Source organism: Camarhynchus parvulus, chromosome Z (assembly GCF_901933205.1).
Source record: "Camarhynchus parvulus chromosome Z, STF_HiC, whole genome shotgun sequence".
NCBI lineage: Eukaryota > Metazoa > Chordata > Aves > Passeriformes > Thraupidae > Camarhynchus > Camarhynchus parvulus.
Window position 1 is genome coordinate 59,591,425 of NC_044601.1, and position 25,296 is coordinate 59,616,720.

The following is a 25,296-nucleotide window of genomic DNA, read 5'->3' on the forward strand; positions in this document are numbered from 1 at the left end:
CACTGGTACCTACACTGGGTTTGCTTCACCAGTTGATGAAGTCCTGCTGCCCCAGGGGTAGCTGACATCTGCTTCCACTGCAGTGACTGCATGGGCAACAGCCACTTCTCAGCAAAGAAGAGCAGGTGCAAAATACAGAAAATAACAACCCTTAAAAAATTAACTCTGAAAGCAGCAAGGCAGGGAAAAAAATCAATTTCCCCCTCTTCCCCCTACAGCAGTTAGATGGAACCTTTAATCTCCATGAATGAAAGTAGGATGAAATAGATTTTGTGGAAAATTGCTGGGGTTAGAGTCTGCTGAGTCTAAATTCACTAAGGGTTCAAATACTGAATAGATGTGACCATCACCCCTGAGTAAAATAGGTGAGAAAACGCAGGATTAAATGCTTCTGCCCAGACAATAATGGAAATGGCAAGACATGGAGGCTTTCAAAAGGTGAGCGAGCTCAAACCTGTCCTCAGACTTGTCTGATCTTTGCTCAGGCTGTAGCAATAGCTTTTTTTTTCTTTTTAAATGAACAGTTATCAACCACCTTTTGAAACTGTTCAAGCTAGTTAAGATTAATAAAATAAAAAAGATGAAAAAAAAAACTCAGGCCAAGATTTTATTTTTTGTCAGTGACAGACATTTGCCTCTTGTTAGCCAGATGTAGAGGAAAACCCCAAACCAAACCCAGAATCAACAGATGAGAGCCCTCAGCAGTAAGCTAGGAAGAGCTGCTAATTAAGTGATACCTTGGACTAGAGGCTTGGGAAGGAAGCCTGGATGGGACTGTACCTATTAAAGTGAAAAGAAATAATCACTACCTTAGTACATTCTTGTTTCTGTGTGACAGATGCCCTTATTGTAATGACAGCTCAGAGACATGAACAGAAACACCCTTTGTCCCTAATACTACTGGTTTCCTCAGCCCTACTGTGCCCTGCTTTTTCCAGACAGTGTTATCCCCTTTCTACAGCTCTGAGGCCCTTACCTGCAGAGCCAGCACATTTCAGAGACTGCCTTTGGAAAGGGGCACAGTAGGCTCTGGTTAGCAGCCCTGTGCTCTGTGGCACAGGGCCCCACTGTGGAGTCAGGAATGCCTGACTTCAGGAGCTGAGACACTGCCAGAGCTAACAACCACTATGGAAGCAGGAGGCCTCTGTTCATGTCCCTATTCATGTGACTGGGAGTTCTGGAGAGTCAATATATTCACAGCTGGTAAGAGACCATGAGACAGGATGGCAAGGTATCACCTTCTTTGCTCATGGAGACACTCCAGAAGCTGCTGCTGCAGCACATGGTTACTATGTGGGTTCTTAAGCCTGAGGTCTACTGTTAAACTGACATGAAAAATATGTTATCAAAATGTATGTTATTCTTAACAGGGCAGATAGAATGCCAGAGATACCCCTGATTAATGTTTCAATCTTCCCTTACAGTCACAGAAAGTAATTTCATCTTGCTTCATAAGTCACTGGTTAAAAGCCAGGAAACTTTACTCCAGCATTTTCGAAAAACTTGATTTTTTTTATACAAAAAGAGGCATTTTTGACTAAAGAAAGATCCCCATTAAAATGAGCAAGAGGTCCAAATGTGAAATATACTTCAAATCTGGCTCAGAACAAAAACTCTGGTTAACTAAATTAGGAAAACTACAAATTCTTTATATGCCAGGTAGAGCAGATGGTGTTAAAATTCTTCTTCAGCTTGTCTGGAACGAGAGGATTTCAGCTGCAGCAGCCTCTCCACAGCATCTGCAATGGTTCTTTCCCCATGCACCTTGTTGTCTCGGGTGCGGATGTTCACTGTTCCACTTGCCTTCTCCTTTTCACCAACAACTACAAACAACCAAGAGGCAAAGGAATTAAGTGAATCTTCACCATTCTTTCAGTTACTTGGGGGGCAGAGTTTCTCTGTCAAAGGCTCCTTCTACTCTTAATGGATCCCAGATGGTTTTAAGGCCAATGCTAGATCCCCAATTCACACAACAGGACTAACAAGCTGCTTCAAATCATGTACTTCAGGATGAGTTTCTAATTTTTCCTGCATCACTCTCTCTGAAAGAGGCCTCTCTTATGCATGCATGCCTAGTTCAGAAGTGTACCACGGCTGAATGCAATGGAAACATACTTCTTTTGCTGAAGTAGAAGCAAGAGCATAAATTATTGAGAGGATGGAACATTACTTAAAATCTGACTGATAAAGGACAAGAGACTTCCCATCTATCCCCATACTGCTGACCAGAAGACAGCAAAAAGTATCAGTAATGCCTTGGGTCACAGTGATCTCCCTTCAGGGACACTAATCCAAACCAGGAATGCCACTGTCAGCAGGAGAGGTTCTCTGCAGGGGAGACTCTCAGGAACAAACTGACCTAAAACACTGATTACAACTCTCTGCCTTGTTCATAAAATGATCAAACCCTGTAACAAAAGGGTCAGCCAGTACAAGGTAACTAATACATTACCCAGAGTGAAGTTATACTGCGCAAGCTGAGCATTTCTGATCTTCTTGTTCAGCGTGCACCCAGGATCTACATCAACATCTGCCATAAATCCAGCATCATGGAAGTGCTGCCTGACCTAAGGAAAAAATATCAGAACTGTCACTACTGGATATTCATGACCATGAACTATACACAACTTCTAGATTTAAACCATTTCAGATTATGTGAACCCTGAAACAAAGGCACTGTCATGGGTTCAGGCTTCTGAGATGAGTCCACTTCAAGAAATCAAAATATGTCAGCTATCATGCAACTATACACACAATAAATAAGTAAGCAGTGATGTGAACATCTAATGTTTGGGCTGAGTAGTGATTTGAGTTTGATACTGTAAAAGGCAACATGATGATGTAGCTTACTGATTAGAAGAGATTTTTTAAAAAAATTTTGCAAACTATTTTATTTGTATATAATGTGCTTGAAAGAACTACAGGCAGAGGTGTGCTGGATGCTAGATCTGCAAAGACTCATCTTCATCTTTCTTACTGCTCTGCAAGAGGCACATGGCCAGGGGGGGACTAGAACCTGAAGGGTAAGACAGATCTGAGCGAGAGAAAAACTAAGTTTTCTGAAAATAAAAGTCCCACAAAGATCAACATTTATTATTCACATATCCAATATCCAACCCATGTTATCTTTAAGAGATCTACAACTTCAGCAGCTAATTGTCACTGTGATATGAAAAATGACTCAATGTAATATGCAAAGACTTGGAATACATCTCTGAAATAAATACTATTAATCATTAAGTATTTCAGATCAATACAATATACTGAAATCAAAGCCCTGAAACCATATACATCACCTTTTGAGCATACTCATCATATGCTGGTCCCACTGGTACCACCATTACTTGCTGTGGGGACAGCCAGAGCGGCCTTCAATAAACAAACAAAACAAGTTTATATAGCTTTCATTGTTTTTTTCATTACAAAAAATACTATTTACAGAGAGGAATAAAATCTACACAAGAGACTCTTAAAGCCAGCTACACAGATTGGGTTCAGAGGTGACGAGAGCCCTATATTCATTACAATTATTTCCCCAAAAGAACTGACTGTCTAAAAGGATTGCAGCGTGGGCACAAGCACTGAGCTCATTACTAACTAAGCACAGGAAAACCTTTACCTTTGATCCTTGTCAGAATCAGAGGGGTCACTCCCATTGGGTATTAACACAGGTAAAGCAGACCACCTACATATATGACTCTTTCCAAGATGGTCCTCCTGCAAAAGTAGCTGGAATGCATATGCTGTGGGCAGACTAGCTCTATGCTGCACCTGCATTGGCAGCGTCATGTAGAATCTACCATACCTTGAATAATTTCATATCTAAAGAAGGTGGTTCAGAAGAAATTGCCCTGTGGTATTCCTAGGCATGTTGCCCTAGCAAGCAAGTGCAACAAACAGACCCTCTTGACTCTCCAGTACTTGGGGTTAATTTCTCTCCTACACGAAGAGTTTGCTTGAACTGGAATAATAACTTTTCAACATTACCATTTGCCTCCATAGTTCTCAGTTAGAATGGCAATCATTCTCTCCACAGATCCCAAGATAGCCCGGTGAATGATAACTGGTCTTGTCTTGTCATTGCCATCATGGCTGTAAAGAAATGCTTTTGTAAGGCTTTTTGTCTTGATGCAACCTTATCCCTGTAAGTGTCACTGAAGCTAGATTACACAGAAACTAAAGCCACCAGTCTTTGTGCTTACCTGACAAAGGTGAGGTTAAATCTGACTGGCAACTGGAAGTCAAGCTGAATTGTAGCACATTGGTGGTAGCGGCCGATGGCATCCTTAATCTGAATGTCAATCTAAAGAACAAAAAGACATAAACTTTTACAGTTAAGAGACAAGCATTCTCCTCTGAAAGCAAATTCATTGTTTTGAGAAGGAAAGTTTCACTCAATGCAGAGAAATTCTACGCAGTTTAAACAGCGCATTCTATGCAGTTTAAACAGCTTTCATTTTTGCAGGTTCTGATGCAAAAAATGTTAGATAGAGCTAAAACAGGGTGAGTAACTAGAGAGATAATATATCGGATGGGAACTACATTTAATGTCTCAGACATATTGTGAGTTTCAAAGTCTGGAACTTTCATGGGCTTTTTCACTGAGTGAGTACAGCAGAACGTAAATGCAGAACTGAACATGTCTCCCCACAAAGGAGACTTCTTCAGCCTCAAAGTGGCAAATTCGCACTTCTTCATTATACAGTATTGGAGGACTTTGCATCTTGTGTTACAAATTCAGGGCATGAACAAGAGACAAGAATCTGTTAAATAGTCCACTTACCAGCAGGAGCTCCTATAAATCAGTGACACTTGTTCTGACCTACGAGTCAAGCCTGTTCTTTCTTTTGTATCTAACACTTAAATTCTGAGTACACTTATGATACAACTTAGACAGAGAAGACTTACAGAAAGGAGTAGACTTATAGTGTCCTGACATTATTTATGTATTACATTGCTCACTTACTCATCACTTTACCAGTATATATCAGGCTATAATATTAAGGCAGTATGCCTTATTTTAATTTGTGTAATAAACAAACAGATCAGAGTATTTTAACAACTCAAGATCTAAATGTCTTTCAATTTTGCATCTAGAATTCAATTTATCAGAATTCAGCTAGTCATCAAAGAGCTTCTAATCAAAATACATTATTTACAACCTAATTTCATTTCAAATCCAGACTGTATGAAGAGCAAGTGTAAGATTTATTAATGTTAACAGAAGTTCCTGTATATTCGTCTTTCTTCAGTCAAATACAGAAATTAATAAATATGAGCTGCTATAACACATTTTACCTAAAAAATGACACAAACCAAAACTGATTCAAATGGCATACAAATACAGAAATCAGAACCAGCTTACTAGATTAGAACACAAATATAAATGTAGTGTAGGCATATTAGGGAAAGATTTAAAAGCCATTTCATAATACTCTGTGTCCTTCGGAGCAAGGGTAACAATGAAGTTTCTAAAAAGCCCTATTTAATCTGTCTAGACTGAGGAGACTGTTCTTAAGAAACCCAACAAATTCACATGATCACTGCATGGGGATTTTTAAACTAACATAACTCACCAGTAACTCAATGCAACTTCAAAACTCTGCAGTTAAAGGAATAAAAATTTGTTTAACCAGCAAGTTTACTTTTGATTTTCTCCTGACTTAGGATTCACTTACTGCTGCAAGGATTATTTGCAATGCAGAAGTTGCTCTGCTAAAACAGGTCATACAGTGCCACCTTGTGTTTATGTCACCTACCAGTCAGCTGTTTAAGCAGCAGATAAATAGTTTATTTATGTTTAATTAACTAAATGAGTGTAAAAGCAGTTAAAACTATGTGAAAACCAGAATCATAGAAGATTATTTCTCTCTCAAGTATGTCAGAGTTTATGAATCTGGAAAAACAGCGAATTTCAGTCAGACAGCATCTTAAAATGGGCTAACATAAAAAAAATCCCTTCTTCCTCATCCCAGCCTTTTGCCTTGCCCAAAAAGAATTAAAAACCAAATCCAGGGAGGGGTTAGCAACACACTAACCTTAGGTCCATAGAAAGCTCCATCACCAGGGTTTAACTCCCATTTCTCACCAAAGGCATTGAGGCTGTTTTCAAGTTGCTGGAGATAAAGGACATAAACACTCAGCGTTTCTTTACATATTACAGTTTCAGGTCAGCCTGCTACTACAAATAGGTGACCCTACCAAACCCTCATTACTTCTCAGTAACTGCCAAAACACATTTATTTTCTGAAAAAGGGAAGTTTTGGAAGAGCACCAGCAAAAAAAACAAAAACAAACCAATTAATTTTGTCCATATTTAAACACACAAAATCAATGCATTCATTTTGGTAGAGGCCAAACAAGCATTAGCTAAGATATAAGAACATTTTATACTAAATTCAAAGTTTGTAGGTAATGGTGAGATGAAATCTGCCCTGGTACACCAAATGTCTATTCCTGCCCTATCTTCTCCCCAGTACTGCACCTGCAGTGGCCAACCCCATCCCTTTCAGCCTCACTTTTGGGAGACGGCTTTAAGTTTTATTACAGGGGCTGCCAGAACTGATTCTCTTCCTCCTTTTTTATTATCAAAAAAAGACAAGGACAAAGAGTTCATTTGATGCTTACATGGAGACTGCCTCTGTACTGAGAGCAAACTATTTACAGCAGGCAGACTGAACTGAAGGCAATTATCAAAGTTATTTTGCTCATGCCCAGCCCAGCTTCACTGTACCTCCCAAAAGGCAGTTAACTCTTGCAGAAGATGAAGCTTTACATCACAAAAAAGAGTAAGACTACTGTTTTACCTTTTCAGCTTGATTCCACACTTCAATATCTCCCAGGTACTTTTCAGGACGGGTGGAGAGATTCAGTTTAAACGAAAATCCAAAGACATCATACACGGTACGCAAGAACTCCAGACAGCTCTTTATCTCGTCTTCAATCTTGATGATAACAGAAATCATGTCTCAAATATGGAAATCTCAGTTTACCTGATTTTACTACCCAGTTTCACTCAGCAATAGCCCCCACCTGCTCCATAGAACAGAAGATGTGAGCATCGTCCTGCTGGAACCGGCGTACTCGGGTGAGTCCTGTGAGAGCTCCCGACAGCTCGTTGCGATGCAGGACACCAAAATCTGCCAACCGCAACGGCAGCTCGCGCCACGACCTCGGGCGATGGTCAAACATAAGGCTGAAGGAAAAATTTATTACTTGAAGCTCATTCAGAACCAAAATTCTGCAAAGAACAGTCAGGGAGAAGCAGCCAGTGATGAAGCACATGCCTGTAAGGTCATTGGTGTAATCTGGACAGAGCCATCAGTCTTATCTAGATTTGTCAGGGAAACAATCTCCTTCAACAGCTGGTGGGCCTTCCCCTCTTCACAGAAAAGAGATAAAAAAGCTCCTAAAACTGAGCTTTAAAAGTTGAATGCCTGAACTGCCACAAAACTGACATAAAAACTGCCCCAGTAATGATGGGGTCACTCTAATGATGGTAAAATGACATGACATTTCTCAGTGTTTCAAGTGAAGACAGCATGTACACAGCAAGACATATAATTACATCATTCCTGACAGAATGAATAACTGAAAGTAGCCATCCTTACAATTACACAGGCAAAGGAAGCACAGTGGATTTCACTTGGGTTTTTTTTCAATCAGCACAATCTCTGGCAAACTGAATTTGCTATGTACTTACCAGTGTCCTGGACAGTTCATAGGCTTCAGAGCAAAGATTTCTTTCTCCACTTCAAAGGAAAACATATTGTCACTGTAATGCTGCCAGTGCCCTGAAGTCATCCACAGTTTGCTGTTGAAAACATTTGGAGTGACAACCTCCTGGAATCCACGTTTTCGATACTCACTCTAGAACAGGCACAGTATATAAAATAAATAATAAAGAAAACAAAGGTAAGTACAGGCTTCAATCTGCAGCCAAAAAAATATAAAAGCGATGCCATATGAAAGTCCCATGACTTAGGAAGGGAACGGAGGAAGAAAGACACAACTTGAAGCTGGACACCCAAGGATACATCCCTTCCACCACCCTTCCCCCAAACAATTTCTCTAGTAGAAAGTAAGCAAGAAGAACAAGTTTCCTCCCTGCAAGCAATGCAGCAGTCTCTAATTACTCCATGACCCTAGATACATTTCACTGCAGCCCAAATATACAGTAGTAACACAGACCTCAAATCTTAGAGCAGGAAGATCAGAACTCTTTTCCTACATATATTTTCAAAACAAATAGGTCTTCAAGGTCAAATTAAGTATGTTTATTAAAACAAATCAATATGCATTAATGGAACAGCAGCAGTGTGAGCTTAGCACAGTAGAGCTAATAGTAGTTAGATGTCAAAGAATTCCTATGACAAAGCACCTTTATCACAGCTTTAACTGAGGTATAAAGTACTGATAAAACATAACTTCACAGAGATTGTGACAAGACCAATTCAAAGAACCAAGGTTACTTTAGTTCCATGGCTTACACAACTAAAAGATAACCTGAAATGAAGGGCTATTAATACTGTTAAACATAGCATGCTGTTATGTATTTTTTTAAATCATGCAATTTCTCCTACAAGATTTCCAAAAGATATTACTTACCCGTATAAATTCAATTAATGTGTTATAAATGTAAGCTCCTTTTGGCAAGAAAAAACAGCTACCAGGGCTGAGCTCATGGAAGAAAAACAGTTCTTGGTCCTGCAGGAAAATAATACTTTAAGAAATTAGTATTTGCACCCTACCTTTTTCATTTAACATTGACAAATGGATTGCTACTGACTGGTCATCACTAACAAGAGTTTCAAAAAGAAAAACATGGGAAAAAAAGCAATAGCCAATACACCAGATGCATTTTCACTAGTATTTTTATGTCTGCCAGCAGTTATAAGGGAGGAAAATTTTTCAGTTTCCTGTTTCACTCATTACTGATGTGCCAAAACCTTACACTTAACTCCCAACTGTGCCCTCACGGCTCCCTCTGCACATTCACTTGTCAATGTTTAGTTCTGCTTCTGCAGCTCTCTAATTATCTGCACATAAACTGAATGTGTGAACTACAAACTGTGCACACACCTGAGATCTGCATATGGGGAATTCTTCAGAATTTTGTCATAATGTACTAGCAGCAGACATTTTAACCCTGTTCAGAACTATCAGTTAACTGACAGGGGTTTCCATCTGAAAAAACAAACCCAAAAACCAGCCAACCAAAAACCACAGCTGTATACTGGAAATTCTGAAATCATGCAGAAGGAAAGAACTGCATGAACAGGCTGCAGCAAACTGTGTAGGAATGGGCAGCGCCTGCAGACTGGAGCATTCATGGGTTGCAGGCTGAAGTCCTTATATTCTGTTCTGATCAACGTGTGCAATAACGATGTCATTGTGTTGAAAGAATAAAGAAGTTATTTATTTTAGGACTTTGATGCTCCCGAGAAAAGCAGATAACTTCATAACCCAACTGAAAATAAAAACGCGTCACGCCTTGGTTGTGGCAGTAAGTATAGGCTATCCTCAAGATGCGTTCAATTAAGGGCTTATATCCACACAGTGCTTTTGGAATATATCACTAGAAAAGCTGTCTCACCCGCCCAATTTTTCTGTGATCTCTGCTTTTAGCCTCCTCCTGGAACTTTTCCCACTCCTTCAGCATTTTTGTATCTGGGAATGAAATTCCGTAGATCCTCTGGAGGGATTCCATATCAGCCTTGCCTTCCCAATAGGTAGAAGAATTCTGAATGCAAAAAGAAATTAAACATTGCAGAAAGGGGGAAGCCTCCACATTTTACTACTTCTGCCTGCTATGAAAAGGCATACAATTATTAATAAATGATTACTGTGGAACAACTAAGTCATAAGGAGATTTTTAATGTGAAATTTAGAGCACTGATCAGAAAAATCCTTAAAGGTAAATACAGTAAGTAAAAATGGTTTCAGGCTCTTGCCGTTTTTAAAAGCCCATCTGTTTTGTAGCTATCGTATTCCAACTGTTTATTCACAATTAGCTATAAACATCAGCTAAGCAGAAATTATGAATTCTAATTGACACAGTTCAGCCAAACTTTAAACCAAACACACACTCCTGTACTGGAACTGCAGGCCCTGGACACCTAGTTGGGCTTCACACCATGTGAATATCATTCTAGCATACAACCCTTTCACAATCTGTAACACCAAGTTTTTGGCCAGGTTACACAGTAACCTGGAATTCCTTAGCCAGGAATGTACAGTTTCACAGTACATTCCTGGCTAACTCTAATGGCAGCAATGTATGTGAAGTGCTGCAGTGAAAACATTTGTGTAGGACAGTTCCAGCACTTACCTTATGAATTTTTATGGTCTTTATCTTGCCAGTATGTCTGACATGAGGCCCTCTGCATAAATCTATCAGGGGACCACACCTAAGAAAAGGAAAGCATTTATTTGGTATATTTAATCCCAGAACCAGAAACCCAGTAATATTATGATCCATGCATAACTACCTGTACACTGTAGTAGTTGGGGTATTGACCTTCTCATTCAGGATGCGACACTTGAATTTATTGTACTGAGAAGAAAAGCAGCACACATACTTGTTAATTCCTTGTTTAGAAAAGAGAAGTGGACAACAGTTTAAATTATTTGCAAACCTGATGCTGTGTTGCATCAGGCCTGTAAAAGAGACAGACAGAAGTACAGACAGTAGTAGGGCAAGGTGCCCAGGGAGCAGGGTGTGCAATCACTGTCCTTGGAGTTTTGAAGGCCCAACTGGACAAGCCCAGGAAACCTGACCTCAGTGTCTCCATGTCTGACCCCATGTCCTGCGCATGAGACAGGACTGGACGCCTACAGAGGTACCTTCCAACCTGAATGACGCTATGATTCTCCTGATGCCGTAACAGTGAAAACTCAATGTCTACCTCAGGAATGCCAAAAAATTATTTGCAGCTAGATACTGGAAAGGGTCAGGTTTTAGCATTCCTTGCACTCTTTTAGAAGTCCTATATTCTAAGAAATATTTTATGAAGCTTTCAGAATGCAGCAGCAACATATACAGTCACAGTATCACCACAGACATAACTGCATACATAATATGGTAACACAACATAACTGCATACATAATTTGTTGCAAATTTACATTTCTGGGAAGTAAATAAAGAATGTGGCTTCACAGAATTCAGTTAGATCATGTTGGGGAAATTTTAAAAAATCAGAATGTCTACTTCCAAGAGCCTAAAAATGACTTCCTTTTATTTTTCTTTTTTTTTTGGTTAAGTATCAAAAATGAGTTTCTAAGAACATATTACCTTTAAAAATTTGATATACTTTCTTTTACCACTAGTAACACATGCCCTGAAATTACAAATACTTGCATGAGGCTAGAAACAACCTTCTGTAACAGCCCACCTTAAACATTTCAAGCAGCGTTTCCTTCTTAACTTCCAGTCTTTCAAAGGCTTGTTTTTCCTTCATTATCTTTTTGCATAATGTTTCCAAAGCAGAGAAGTCATTACTTGATACACCCCTAAAATAAACACACAGAGAGAGGTGAGTAATTTTTGCTTTCATTTGCAATTTTTCATCCTGGTGCAATGCACCAACCTGTGGTTGGGACATCCTGCAAAAAAACCAAAACCATCTGCAGCAGTACATATGACTTTGTTCTAGGAACAAGCACACAGCAGAAATTTTGCTTTGACTGCCACCCACCCCTAGCTCCTAAATAAAGAAAAATACAAAACCTACCCTTCCTCAAGAAACATGTCATAATAAAATCCATTTTCTATTGGTGGGCCATAGCACAAACAGCCACCATAGATTCGCTCCATAGCTTCACCCATTATGTGAGCACTTGAGTGCCAGTAGACCTAACAGAAGTAAAAAACAGAATGGATCAGTTTTGAATAAACACGATGCATTTCCAATTGTTTCATTTAAAACCTTTTCTGAAATGCTTGCTTTCAAGGATACTTGAGGCACATCCCAAATCAGAGCAGTTTGCAGAACAGAAGTGACCTGCCAGCACCACTCGCATCCTCAGCATCAATGTTTCCAAAAAGCAGTATTTCCACTGGAAAACTGTGGAAACGGAAAACTTACATTCTGGTACCAAACAATTCTTACTTTCAACTGTTGCTAATATGATTTAATTATTCTCAAGAAGTCAAGATACTAATTCAGAAACCGTTTTTTTCTATGAACTTTAATCAATCAGATCTGCATAATGACCAAAAGATGTGCTTTCAACATAAGGCTGTGGTTCTAATCCAGCAATCTTATGCATAAGAAATCCTGCACACTCCATCTTGTAGAACACCTGAGGTTTTGACAAAACCAAATCGCTTAAGAATTAGTCTGCCTTGGTAGCACAAATCAAAACCACAAACTTGGAGCTGTCATTAAGCCAATACGAAGACCCTAGGTTTGAATGTAAGACTTCTGTGATGAGTTTGACTGACAGTTTCTTGTACCAACTGATTTTTTTTCCTAAAGAACCTAATCACAAATTTACTGGCTGGCGACATTTATCTGATTGAATAGCCAAAATAAAAAAGTAGATACTTTTGCATACACAAAGAGCAAAAAGCAGTCTACTCAATACCTTTATGATTCTACACAGAAAGTATTGTACTCAGTTTTGTTCCCAAAATCAGTGCTGAAGATATTAGTTCAAAAGACCTACTTTACATTAACATGAAGGCTGAAAATACAAATTTTTAACAAGAACTACAGCAACTGCAAGCAGACTTGGCTACAAGTACACAGCAGAATGTACATTACCTGTAGTACCACAACTCTTCAGTAAGGAGCTATGAGGAAATGCAGATGTACCTAAACCACAAACCTGTTTTCTCCATCTTCTGAACACAGTAAATATTTAAATAACTGCAAGAGGCTGAGTTAAATGTAAAGCTGAAACAAAAAACGTTTTGGTAAAAGATACTCACTGCTTGAGCCTCTTCATCTTCAAACTTCAGCAGCTCCAAGGAACAATCCTCCTCCAAAGGACGGTCTAGATCCCAAACCACCTTGTTCACTTTGGCAATAACCGTGTTGTCAGCTAATCCCTGACTACAGAACAAACACAGAAGTACAGTTATAAGAAAGTACATTGTACTTTGAAATCAGCAAGCAGAAGTTATCCAAATTTGTCCTCCAGTTTGAATGAGACTTTAGAGTGCTCAGAGTGGATATAACGTCATAAATAAATTCTAATTAAATGACCAGTTTAGCCAGTCCTGAACATTCATGAAAAACCATACTTATATTTTAGGGATATGGGAAGAAAACTCTGCTATACACTTAACCTTCGCACCTATTTGACTTAGAGGCAGCATCCTCCAAGTACAAACCTGACTTCACAATCCTACTGCATGTAAGAGAGAACCATTCTCTTAAAAGCTATCAAACACCATTTTTGACATAGTAGCTTTACTGATTGTATCAACTTGGCAAAATACTCTTTTCATGATCCCAAATCACAGAAGCAAACGAGGTTTCAATGACATGGCACCTTAGTATGGACAAAGGAAAAAAACAATTAAAAAGGGGCATTTCACCTTCAGGAATCGCCCAGTCTTTGCAATGTTAATGACGTGTTCACTGTGTATGATTCAAAAATACTCCACAGCAGTTATGAGTAACCTGGAGATGTGCAACACTCTTTTTAATAGATATCTCCCATGCAAATTAAAGCAAAGAATACTCATATTGTTAAATTTCTCTGTAATCAATTGAAACATCACCCAGCAGTCATCTTCCTCAGGTCAATGCAAACTGGTTTGCAGTGCTAACATTCAATTTGGTAATTTATTAGCAAATCAGTTCTTAATGCAAGAGCAGTACTTTGATGGGAAAATACACTACTACATTGTGTCTAAAATACCTCAGTTCTATTCTTATTTAATGTCAGGAACTGCATCTTGATAAGGTAAAAGAAAACTGTACTCCAAAACTAAAACTCTGCTAGTTACCTTCAGTTCATTGCATACAAGATGCTTTGAGAAGACTTGAGATAAATAACAAAGAAATTAATTATACATTACCCATCCCCTTAAACTCACTGTCTGACAATGACTATGTAGCATCACAGAACAGAAACATACCTAATTCCACATGCAATTTGATAAGGAGTAGTCTTCCAAGATTCAGCATCAACCTGCTTGCCATCAGGTAACGTAACTTTAATGGGTTTACTGTCATTTGCAGCTCTTTCTGCAAGGAGTGCATCGTGTTCAGCCTTAAGTTTATTGTACATCTCCAAACGCTCATTGATAAAGGCAGGCCAGGGATTTAGCTGTATATAATAAAGACAAAGGAAAATTATTAATCTGAGTATTAATCTGACAGCACATCATGCCAAGAATGCTAACACAACAGATATACCTTTCACAAGCAACTATGGGATGATATCTGTGTGCTACATGTAATGAATAATCACCGTTATTTCAGATTATATAGTATTAATTATGTCATAATACCACAAGGCTTCAGCTTAACGAAATCTGTACCACTGTACACCTGTTCAATAAACCACATATGTTACCCAACAACTACACCATCTAATAAACTATGCAAGGACAAAAGTCAACTAGAAAAAAACCGTAAGTTCAACGTAAAGCAAGACTTTTCTTATTAGGTGAAAAAGCTGAGGGAGCACTCTAGCCTGAGCCACCCGGACAGGAACTGACTCCAGTTTAAACACGTGTCCTGACGTCAGGACCATCCGCCCGGGCACAGCCATGCACTTGGCTCAGCACCGCTGCTGACTGGCAGCTGGCTGCCCGTGTGCTCACAGCAATCTGTGCTCACCCACCACGAAGACAAGAGCACCATAAGCAGGCTTTCTTCACCTCGGCGATCTGCTGCCTGCTTCTCGCTGCAAAGAGGCACAGGGAAAAGCATAACCTAACCCAGCTATGGGAATGTGAGCTCTTCTCCTATTACACCAATGCAACTTAATGTAAAAAGCCAACAACGGCACTACAAGGCACACAGGCGGAGGCGTAACTGTATCGCCTGATAAAACAACCCAGAAGGACAAACTGTAGCAATGACAGAAGGCAGTAACGAGGACTCCTCAGGCTCCCACCTCCGCGGCCCAGGGGCTGCTCACCTCCGACCGCCCTCCATCGCCAGCCCCTTCCTTCATCTTCTTCTTCCCGCACTCTGCCTTCTTCTCTTCCCCAGCGTCCACCTGCGGAGGGCGAACACCATTTAGTCAAGCCCCGGCAGTCCCTCACACATAAGGCGCTTTAAGTCCCCCCTGCCCCACACACTGCGGAAAAGACCCGACCTCCTCGTCCCGCAAAGCCCGCGTGCCCCCAGCTCCTTTTCCTTGGAGCACACCCCACCACCCCCCGGAGCTGGGGAGATGCTGGGGAAGAGGCCCAGCTCCCCCGCCGGCCCGCGCTGCCGAGCCGCGGCGCGGAGCCCACCTGGCTGTCAGCGCCCGCCATGGCCACGGAGCCGCCCGGGAAGGGGGCGGGCGCGGCTCGGCGCAGGCGCCGCTCGGCCCGCGGCTGATGCAACCGGGGGCGGCCGCGCCGGCCCGGCCCCAGCGGGAGCGGGGTGATGGAGCCGTGCGGGGCAGCGGGGCTGTCCGGGGCCGCCCTGGGCTGGTGCGAGCGAACGCGGCCCTAGCGAAGGCGGCCCGTCACGGGGTGCGGTGGCTGGACGCGGCCCATGCTCTGTCCGCGCCCGTGAAGGCGGCGAGCGCGGCCCGGCGCTCGCACAACCGCGCTCTGCTCGCTGTCGCGGGAAGAATCACAGAATCGATTAAGTTGGAATAGATCCCCGAGATCAGCGAGTCCGACCTGTGACCGAACGCCGCGTTGTCAAGTAGACCATGGCGCTAAGTGCCATGTCCAGTCTTTGTTTGAACACCTCCAAGGGACGGTGACTCCACCACCCCCGGGCAGCCAGTTCCAGTGTCGAATCACCCTTTCTGTGGAGAAATTCCTCCTAATGTCCAGCCTAAACCTTCCATGGCGCAGCTGAAGACGGTCCTCTTGTTCGACAGTTGTTGCCTGGAAGAAGAGGTGGATTCCCACCTGGCTACACTGTCCTGTCAGGGAGTTGTAGGGAGCGATCAGGTCTCCCCTGAGCCTCCTTTTCTCCAAGCACCCCCAGCTCCCTCAGCTGCTCCTCATCACACTTGTGCTCCAGACCCTTCCCCAGCTCCTTGACCTTTCTCTGGACTCACTCCAGAACCCAGGGATACCTTGCTACCATTCTCCCACAGATGTTCAGTCAAGCACGGATCAGTGATTGGGAGTGCTCTTTGTGAAAGAGACTAAAATAAAAAAAATCAGGTTGACCACTGTCTGATTTCCCAGGGGAGGGGAAAAAAAATACGTAGAAGAGATTCTGAGGTGGTTGTGTCAGACTTGAATTGCAGGAGCACCTGCAGCTGTCCCAAGGGAAGCCTCAGGTCAGTGGCTCGGAAGCTACAGACACCTCTAAGAAAAAGATGCGATATTCAGGCTTGACTTTTGCTCTGTAACCATCTTTCACTCCTCTCCTGCTGTTGTTCTCTAATAATAATATTTTCATTCAGTAAAGTTACTATCTTTCAGCACAATCTCATGGAGGCTCCCAGAGTCGCCAGTCCCGAGGCCTTACGTGTGTTTGTAACCTTAGGCATACTGGTATACCAGTGAACTCATCCAGTTTAAGCAAGATGTTCATTACCAGATTTCAGTTTTCAGGAAATCCTGGCATAACATCCTTACTTTGAAGAGAGTTAATCACAGGTCAAAACTTGCCACGGACTTCTGCTGCCTGCAGAGAACCCAACACGACCATTCTGCGTCCTGGAATAGCTGCCTTCTCTTTATCAGCAGCAGTGACTGAGGAGTTTAGAGTGTGTAAAAGTGTTCCCAGATGGATATCAGGGCACCTCATCCTCCATGGACTTAAGTGCTATGAGCCAAATGTTCAGGGAAAAAAAAAAAGATGTTTTATATAGCTTTCAAATATGTGGTTATGTAGCGGTGAAGGATGGTTGAGAGAATGTCACTGGGCTATTTCACCACAAATGTAGGAGCTTAAAAAATAATGCAAGTATTTTAATCTATTTGTTAAAATATGAAAATGGGAAGGTGTAGTAAATAAGAACTTAAAGACACAATCAGGCCTAGATCTAGATAGTTCATTTGTGGTCTGAAAGTAAAATATGAACAGCATAAATAATGGCAAAAACATTTATTAAACAGATAAGTTTAATAATATATGTAGGCTCTTTTGTACAAATACAATGTTTAGTAATACTAAGGGCATTTGTTTTATAATACTAATCTTTATATTTGCAAGTCTCCTAAAATCTTTTCTGGGGGGACAAATTACAAGTGGCTAAGAGACAGAACATTGCCAAACTTATAGATATTATGTAAGGCCAAAATGGAACAAAACCGTACACTGATACCGTTCAAGAGAAAAAAACAATTAAGTATTTCAAAAGCAGTTGGGAAACTGTGGAACTGTCTCTTGTGCCAGAAGATGGCAGCAGAGAAACACGCAGATCTGCTGAGACACAAATTCCGCTCTGCTCTTGGCTTTAGGAAGTAGGTTTTATGGCAAAAAGGACAAAATTAAGTGAATGCTTCACTGACTTCACTCTTAAACAGTGTAATTAATGATGTGCGACTAAATTCAGCCATGCTCTAATAGTTTAAATTGATTTCAGTGTGCTTTAATGATTATCAGCAAAGAATAGATGTTTCTGTTTCATGAGAAGTTTGTTGGGAAAAATATGGTCAGAAATTTCTAGTGGAATTGCAGGGTTACTTGGCTTACATTTCATTTAGGAAAACTAAAGATCAAAATGAAATCAAAATGCAAGTAAAAATTTAGAGCAATGAATGTAACACATTTACACCATTTACTTGCACCAGCTGCTTGAAGGAAACCATCTGATTTGTAATATATCACTCACTAGGCTTTCTGTAAAATGTCTGGGTTTGTTCATATTTGTGTACATTAAATCAACTATATACACTGTATTTAGTAATTTCACAAACTCTGAATTAATTTGAAAATAAAATTGTATGAATGCCACCCATTTATGTTGAGGATTCAAAATATACCATTTGAATTCCAGGCCTAGTGGATTTCCATAAGCCCACTTCAAGCAAAGAGTTATTATCTCAAAATTAAGGAAGCATACCAATATGAGAATCTCAGGTTTAAGAAATTAAATACTTTTGTGCAGTTTTCTCTTGTATTAATTTCCCCATGGCTAATGCAACAGAGCAGTAAACCTTTTAGAAGTCTAGTATAATTGTCTTAGAAATGTATATTCAGAAATTGAAAAATGTGTGAAGGTAAATAAAAAAATTAATTTGACATTAAATTTAAATATTGTGAAAATAACTGAAGCAAACTGGAATGTGCTAGGAAAATGAAATCTAAGCCATAACTTTTGATATTACTTCAGCTTCTGATGACTTATTAAAATACTTATGTTTTTAGGACAGCAAGAAAAATGACTGGTATTTCACACAAAAAAAGGAGACCATTTTGGTTTGGTTCTATATCCGTGGTGGCTTTGTGTACAGCCACTATCGTTTGTTGTTTTCATTTAAAGCTTTTCTTTTGGATACTGCTCACAGAAAAAGATGTGCTGTCTGCAGATGTGACTCCCACTCTGGTCTCCACTGTCTTATGAGTGGGCTCTGAGATGTGGATCCCGAGCCCCTGCCTTCCATTTCCTGCTTGTAGGTTATCAAACAGTGAGGCATCAGTCATTTTACAAGGAAAATAAAATGTTAGCTATTTTGTGTAGTGAGGGATGATAAACTAAGAAATTAAAATCATGTGTCCTTGACTGTCCTTAAATACCATGTTAAAAATCACATTTGTATATTTCTTGCCAAATTTCTGGATCTTGGATGCATCCTTGGTTTTCGTAACTAAATTAAAACTAGCTTTTAGTTTAACTGAACATTTCACCAAGTCATTGCACTACATAAAACTTTTTTGGTTATGTATGTAATTTTTCAGAATACAAACTACTTTATTATTAAACTTTTGTTCTTAACACCCCCAAATTATTATAAAATATATAATAGATAATAGATAATATATATCATATTATCTATTATATATTATATATGTATATAGTCTTTTTCATTTTAGTGTGCATTTCAGAATTCAAAGTTTGAGAATGTGGGGTTTGACAGATACATTTGTGATAATGGAATTCCCTTTTTTTCTTACAGATATCACTGATAATTTTCCCCTCCAAATAACATTTTATTTTTCTGTAATGGTAGATCATGGATATGTTTATGTAGTACCTATACAATTAGAAGATAAATTTTATAATTTCTAAAATTTAAGAAATAATTAGCACCAAAAAAAACCCCAACAAACAAACAAACAAACAAACAACCCAAAAAACCCCATGCCAAAAAAAACCCTTTCTGACACTCTTACCAGAAAAAAAAGTGATTTTCACATTACTGAGATTGAGGTGTTTCTCCATGTTCTTTGTGGGCAAAGTCCCCTGTACCATGGCGTGATATGGCACATGGAGGAATTTTCTACATAATGCCATTAGAAGCAGGAAATACTATTTCCAGTAATTTCCGGGGTACAGTCCATAACCTTTGATTTTCCAGACTCAGTTTCTTACTCCAGGCAATATCTGTCATACTCCAGAGCACTAGAAATTATCTCCAGATACCAAGGTGTGAAAAATGCTTGCATTATCTTCTGCTAAGGCTTCATCTCACAATTTTGGGAGGAAATTGCAGACAACACAGGGAAGTCAGATATTGCATTCTAGGATTTTTTTTTTCTCTTTGACCATATTTTTCATTGCAGTAATGACCTAACTTCACACATTTCCAGAAAAACTTATTTTATTTGAAAAGTCTGTTCTTGGTTTCTCTTTTTAGCTATGACTCAAATGTTCTGGTGATGTTCTCATTAACATCCCTTTTTAGTGATGTTTCATGGACACAATCCAGTAACATTGCTTCAAATAAAGGAACACATGAAAGCTGATGAAAAGAAGTACATCATAACTGTGAATTTTGTCAGACCTCTTGCGACAAGTTATATAAAAGCTTTTTTCTTTGTGTCCTTTTCACTTGGAAGTATTTGGAACATTACTAAAAATAATACAAAACTGGAAAATTATTTCAAAGTTTTATAACTACAGGGATAGAGGGCAGAAGGGACTCCATTCTTACTTGCTGGTCAGAGGAAAAAGATATTCCAAGGGGACATACAAAGTTTAAATTATTCACAATTCACCTAGAAGAATAGTTTGGATGTCTTGGCAATAGCACGGAACAGAAAAACCAGCTCATCCCTATGTTTGAAACATCTGCTCCGTATGGAAGGGCCACAACATATCTTTTCAGTCTTTTCTTTCCTACACTAAGCAAACTTAATATTTTAATCTGTCTCGGGAAACATGCTTCCAGATGATTCTTCCCTTCTCAGTCCGTGATTTTCTCAAAACAATGGTGCTTAAAACAAGAACAGTATTCCTGCAGAGCAGAGAGAACTATGGCTCAATCTGACATAGAGCACTTTATTTGATATGACAGCTCAGTATTGCTCACTTGCCTTCAGTTGGTGGCTTTTTAGGATGAGGAGCTCCATTCCATACTGTGTCCTGTTCTTCTGTACAATTCCCTGAACAGAAAAGCACTGGGCAGTAGCAAATTGTTTCTTTGATTTCAAACTACCTCTCCAGTTCATTGGGCATAAATTTTTAACATGTACTCTTTCCTCCCGCATTAACAGCTAATGACTTTCTGGGCAAGAACCAAACACAGGGTAAAATCAGGGTAGAACCAGCTTGAAATATCGCCTAGTTAAGCACAGTTTCATTTAATCATGGAAGTGTTCAGTAATTAATGCAGCTTATATTAATTATTTTTGTTTCAATAAATTCATCTAGCGGTACTTCTCATTGATCTCGTGTCTCCCTGATGTCTCTCCATTAGTTTGGCATGATTCTGGCTCTGTCTTCTTGTCATTCTCCCTTACAAGGAAAGCACTGCATCATTCATTGTACACAGCCCATGTTGCTACATAAAGCCCACCTTTCACAAACATCATAGGTTCGATCACTCCTTTAAACAATGGCATGGTTAAATATTGACACCAAGGGTTAACCACAAGAGAAGGAAATATAGTAAAAGATACATATTTTCTACCTTTATTTGTGTATTGTATCACCTGAACCTAATATGCCATCTCAGGTGCAGCTGCCTTGGGATAAGAAATTTGTTATTGCAGCTCACCTGGAGCTGTTTCCTCCACCAGAGATTACCACCCCCTCCAGCCTTTTGGCATTTCTTCATATGGATCCACTCCCTAGCCTGGTTTTAGTGACCTAGTTTAACAGAAACACCTTTTACACTCAAATCAGGCTGACAGAATGAGGGTAAATAGCAATTACACACGCACTTGTCCTGACATATCTGAAAGGGCAGTAAAGTCTGGCAGCAGAAACCAGCCAGAAAGCCCCATTTTTCACATCAACTATTGCCAGAATGGGCATGACCTTAAGTCTTTTTTTTTGCCTTTTTTTTTACTCATGGCAGTCCTATTGATTTTGGCAGTTGTACACAATAACCCAATAGTCCTGCTTCAGCTACAAATTACTTTGGGGTCTTGCTCTTCTCTGTCCTATGTTGGACCAGCTCCCAGCTGCCTTTGAGAAAAATAAATTGACCAAACACATTTGCTTAAAAAGATCTGTCTGGTGTTAAAAGAAGAACAGTGTAAGAATTAAGGTTGAAGACAAAAAGAATTAAACCCCAATATTTTCTGTCCTTTTTTAATGTGAAAACTGTTGGGAAAATTTAAGAGGAAAAAGGAAGTGAAAATTGCTTACTTCTTCAGAAAGATGTCTAATTCTTGCTAACATTTTCACCACTACATACGTTTGCTCTTTCTGTCTGCTGCTGTTGGCAGCAAAATACATGAGGAAATATTTTTTTTTACAAACACAAGGAATTCCTATGTCCTTTTGACCTTAGTCTACAAGTGTACATACAGGAGAATGAGTTAAATATTTTCAAGCATTTTTTTTGTCTGTGTGTGTGTGATAAAAACACTTATGCTGTCAGAAAGAGCAAAATATAAAACTGATGGAAAGAACAAGCAGGATCTTAAGAAATACATGACAAACTGCACATAAAGAATATATCACTTTCCAAAGGCCTCTGTTATCAGTGTGCGAATAGAAGCCACACTTCCAAAAGGCCTTTCTCTCTCTGCATAGAGCATGAGGACACCTCCATTTCCTCCGGCTCCGCTTCTGGCAGAAGTCATCACTGCTGAGTTCCTGCCTTTTAGCAGGAACTAGAACCTGTGAAGCACTGTTCGCTTTATTTTTTGAGCCCTTATCCATCTTGCTATGATTAAATTACATTAACTGATGTGTGAAATGGCCAGTTTACCATTAATTGTAAGGTGTCCTTTTTTATTTGCTTTGTTATATCTCTTTATTGACTGTTGGCATCCCACTCTGCTCTGCATTTTTTCTTCCTCCATCAACTCATCTGTTAGTGGAGCTTTTGTTCTCACTCAGTAATCTCATTTGTTCCCATTCCTGTGATGTGATGACAAATGACAACTGTGTATTCCACCAAGTCCATACATTGATTTTTTTAAATCACATTAGTGCTTTAATAAACTGGAAATTACAGGACACATGAAGCACAAGTTTATTTAATACAATTTATTTTTATTTAATTATATATTTAAAATATTTTCTGTATCAGCTCAGTGGAATGAGATCTGTCAATAGTACTAAAAATATTTTTTCTATGCATTCCCTGTAGTTTAATCATTAACTAACATGCAAGAGAAAAGACATACAGAGATCTCAGTACTAATTTCCACTAAGAAGTTCCTGTCTCTCATCTGTGGCATTTTACTGCTCTTGTTTCAGATCTCTTGCTCTACTGTGCCAACACAACCACAAACCGTATCAATGAGCTGATTTAGTTTAAAAAAAAATCCACATTTTGCCTCTAAAGATCAATCATTTCCTGGGTGATATTACTGTGTAAACTGACACATTCTGCTGAGCTGAATATCCTGACAAAGCATAGATGTCTGGTTTCTTTATGTTGTGAGACTTCTGTTCCTCTTATATGGGAGTGCATGTGAAAGTAGACTTTGGAACAGTTTCTGTCTTGAGATTACACACAACAGCAATGCAGCTCCTTGGTTGTCAGTGGTCTGGGATCTGATCCCAACTCTTTTTTTGAGGGACACCGTGATAGTATTTCTAACTATTCTTTCACAAGCAATATGGGTGCCTATTGTAGCGTTACTAGATCTCAAGCACAAAGATCTTTGCTCACCAAAACCTTTAAAATCCTCTGGACAGAAATGCCATTATATTGGTAAGGTACAGCTGGTGTTTGTATTTCATGACTCGCTCTTTATCTCAAACTATGATACAGCTGTTTGATGGAGAGAGATGCACATGAGGAGCAAGGTGCCCACCATCCTGTGCACTCCAGTGACCATCCAGTGCTGACCTATCTAAGACATGTGGAAATGAAAACAAAAGTGAAAATCACGGGAAAAACTTGGATCCAAACCAATTTAATTTAGTTAGATCCTTCTAATTTAGTTTAGTTGGCAAAAAAATCTGTTCCCAGACATTATCTATATCCAGATGTTGCCTCTAAATACAGAAACTGGTTGCCTGAACAAAGTGAATATTTTCTAACATAGTCCAGTCAGAAGAGGAAAGTGAGTTTAGCAGAGAGGCACTATGACTCAAGGTAGTGTATAAGGTTACACTGTTAAAAAGAATGCAATAGTTGCATTTTTAATATTACTATGCTGACTACAAGTACTTGCAAAATTGGTAATGTAGGTATACGTTTTTTAAGTGAAAATAATTGCAAAAACATCTTTCTTAGAAATTAAAGTTATCTGGAGGGTTGTGATGCCAACTTCTCGCCATTATGTTCTTTCATAGGCTTCAGTGGAAACACAAGTGTTCCATAAAACACTAATGAACAATGCAACTAGTGTTTGCTGTGTATAAAGCTGCATTTTGCCCATGTTGCATGTTGCATTTTGCCCATGTTGCATGTTGTCTGGAGTGGCAGGCAGCAGAAAAGAAGTATTGTTCCTCCTTAAACATTCATGACAAGAAGTTTAACCGTTATTATTTCTGGAAAAGAACAGCGTGGGAGCCAGTCTTTTGTATCCTAGCATTGCATTCATGAAATAAAAATGACATCTACCTGCCTGCCTTTTCTTTCTGCTGTCAACTGGAATCCATTCAGATGGCAGCAGTAACAAAGTGTTATTACTATGCATGTGTGTATAGATATATATATATATCTGTATGTATGTACATCTATGTTTTGTGTGCATTTTTATGACCTTGTGGTTCTTATATCTCCACAGAAGTTGGTGTCACAAGGAAAAAATAAATTCACATTTCCATCTGTTTTTTAGCATCAGATTGGCTCATCTTGGGTTTTCATGCGGCGGTATTTTCACCTGAAAACCATGTTTTTTTTATGTAACAGACATATATGAAGGTAAGGTCACAGAACACAAAAAGAGACACAAGATACATCATGATGCATTTAGAAACCCTTTAGATGCATTCCAAAGGAGTATAGGTTCCTTAAAATAAGAAGATAATAGACCTTGCAAAACAGGGAAAGAGTTTGCAAGTCTCAGTGGCTGGGTATATTTGCAGTATAGGCGATGGTAAAGCATTTCATCTTTTCAGCCTGTAGGTGGGACTGTGCTTTCAGCGAACTCATCTGTGAAAAAAATTCTGAATTGGCATCAGGCAGCTCAGACTGCTGCTAATGCTAGCTGGAGCGAGTCAAGTGATTCTTGACTTGTGTTTGAGTTATTTCTGGGGAGAAAATAGCCTGTGTCTGAAATTACTTTAGTCCTTAATGGGCTATTCTGAAATCTCTCTTCTCACTGCAGTCTGTGGGCATTCTGCCTGCTACAAATCTGCAACTGCAGGATTTGTTCCTATTAAAAAGCATTTATGTAGCAGAAAAAAATAATGTCTGTGGAGAAATGTTGAATTTATAGCTATGGAAAATACTGTAAGTGAACTGATGATGGTGTAGTAAGTGACATTTTGAATTGGGATTAACAAGTAAATTCTCATGCATAACTTCTTGGCTCAGAGAAATAAAAGTCCATCACAGGCTGGGATTCTTTTTTACAAAAACACTTCAGGCATAGAGGAACAAAAATGTTTATAGCACTCTAGGCCCACAGAGACACTGACTCCCATAACACTGAATGCAATTACTCAGGTGAGTAAGAGCCATATAC

General features: G+C 39.5%; 1 protein-coding gene across 2 annotated transcripts; it reads right to left on the reverse strand.

Annotated features, from left to right (window-relative positions):
• Nucleotides 1-594: 594 nt before the first annotated feature.
• On the reverse strand, nucleotides 595-15,465 carry TARS1 (threonyl-tRNA synthetase 1). 2 transcript variants are annotated; one of them, XM_030968939.1, is made up of 19 exons: nucleotides 15,426-15,465; nucleotides 15,104-15,184; nucleotides 14,094-14,284; nucleotides 12,936-13,059; nucleotides 11,734-11,855; nucleotides 11,395-11,512; nucleotides 10,491-10,555; nucleotides 10,331-10,409; nucleotides 9,596-9,742; nucleotides 8,608-8,706; nucleotides 7,703-7,869; nucleotides 7,033-7,195; nucleotides 6,807-6,944; nucleotides 6,039-6,116; nucleotides 4,203-4,303; nucleotides 3,988-4,092; nucleotides 3,297-3,369; nucleotides 2,453-2,567; nucleotides 595-1,823 (listed from the first exon to the last, which is right to left on the reverse strand). In XM_030968939.1, the coding sequence occupies exons 1-19, from the start codon at nucleotides 15,444-15,446 to the stop codon at nucleotides 1,675-1,677; spliced, it is 2,136 nt and encodes a 711-aa protein (XP_030824799.1). In that variant the 5' UTR covers nucleotides 15,447-15,465; the 3' UTR covers nucleotides 595-1,674. The 2 variants fall into 2 exon arrangements, with proteins under 2 accessions (XP_030824799.1, XP_030824798.1); XM_030968938.1 differs by having other exon boundaries at nucleotides 15,080-15,184.
• Nucleotides 15,466-25,296: the final 9,831 nt, after the last annotated feature.

Coding starts and splice junctions, on each gene's coding strand:
- TARS1 (XM_030968938.1), bottom strand. CDS start 15,446: ATGGCGGGCGCTGACAGCCAG. Junction 6,945..7,032: donor TCTTCTGTTCTATGGAGCAG/GTGGGGGCTATT, acceptor GTTATCATCAAG/ATTGAAGACGAGATAAAGAG. Junction 2,568..3,296: donor ATGATGAGTATGCTCAAAAG/GTGATGTATATG, acceptor TTTTTTCCTTAG/GTCAGGCAGCACTTCCATGA.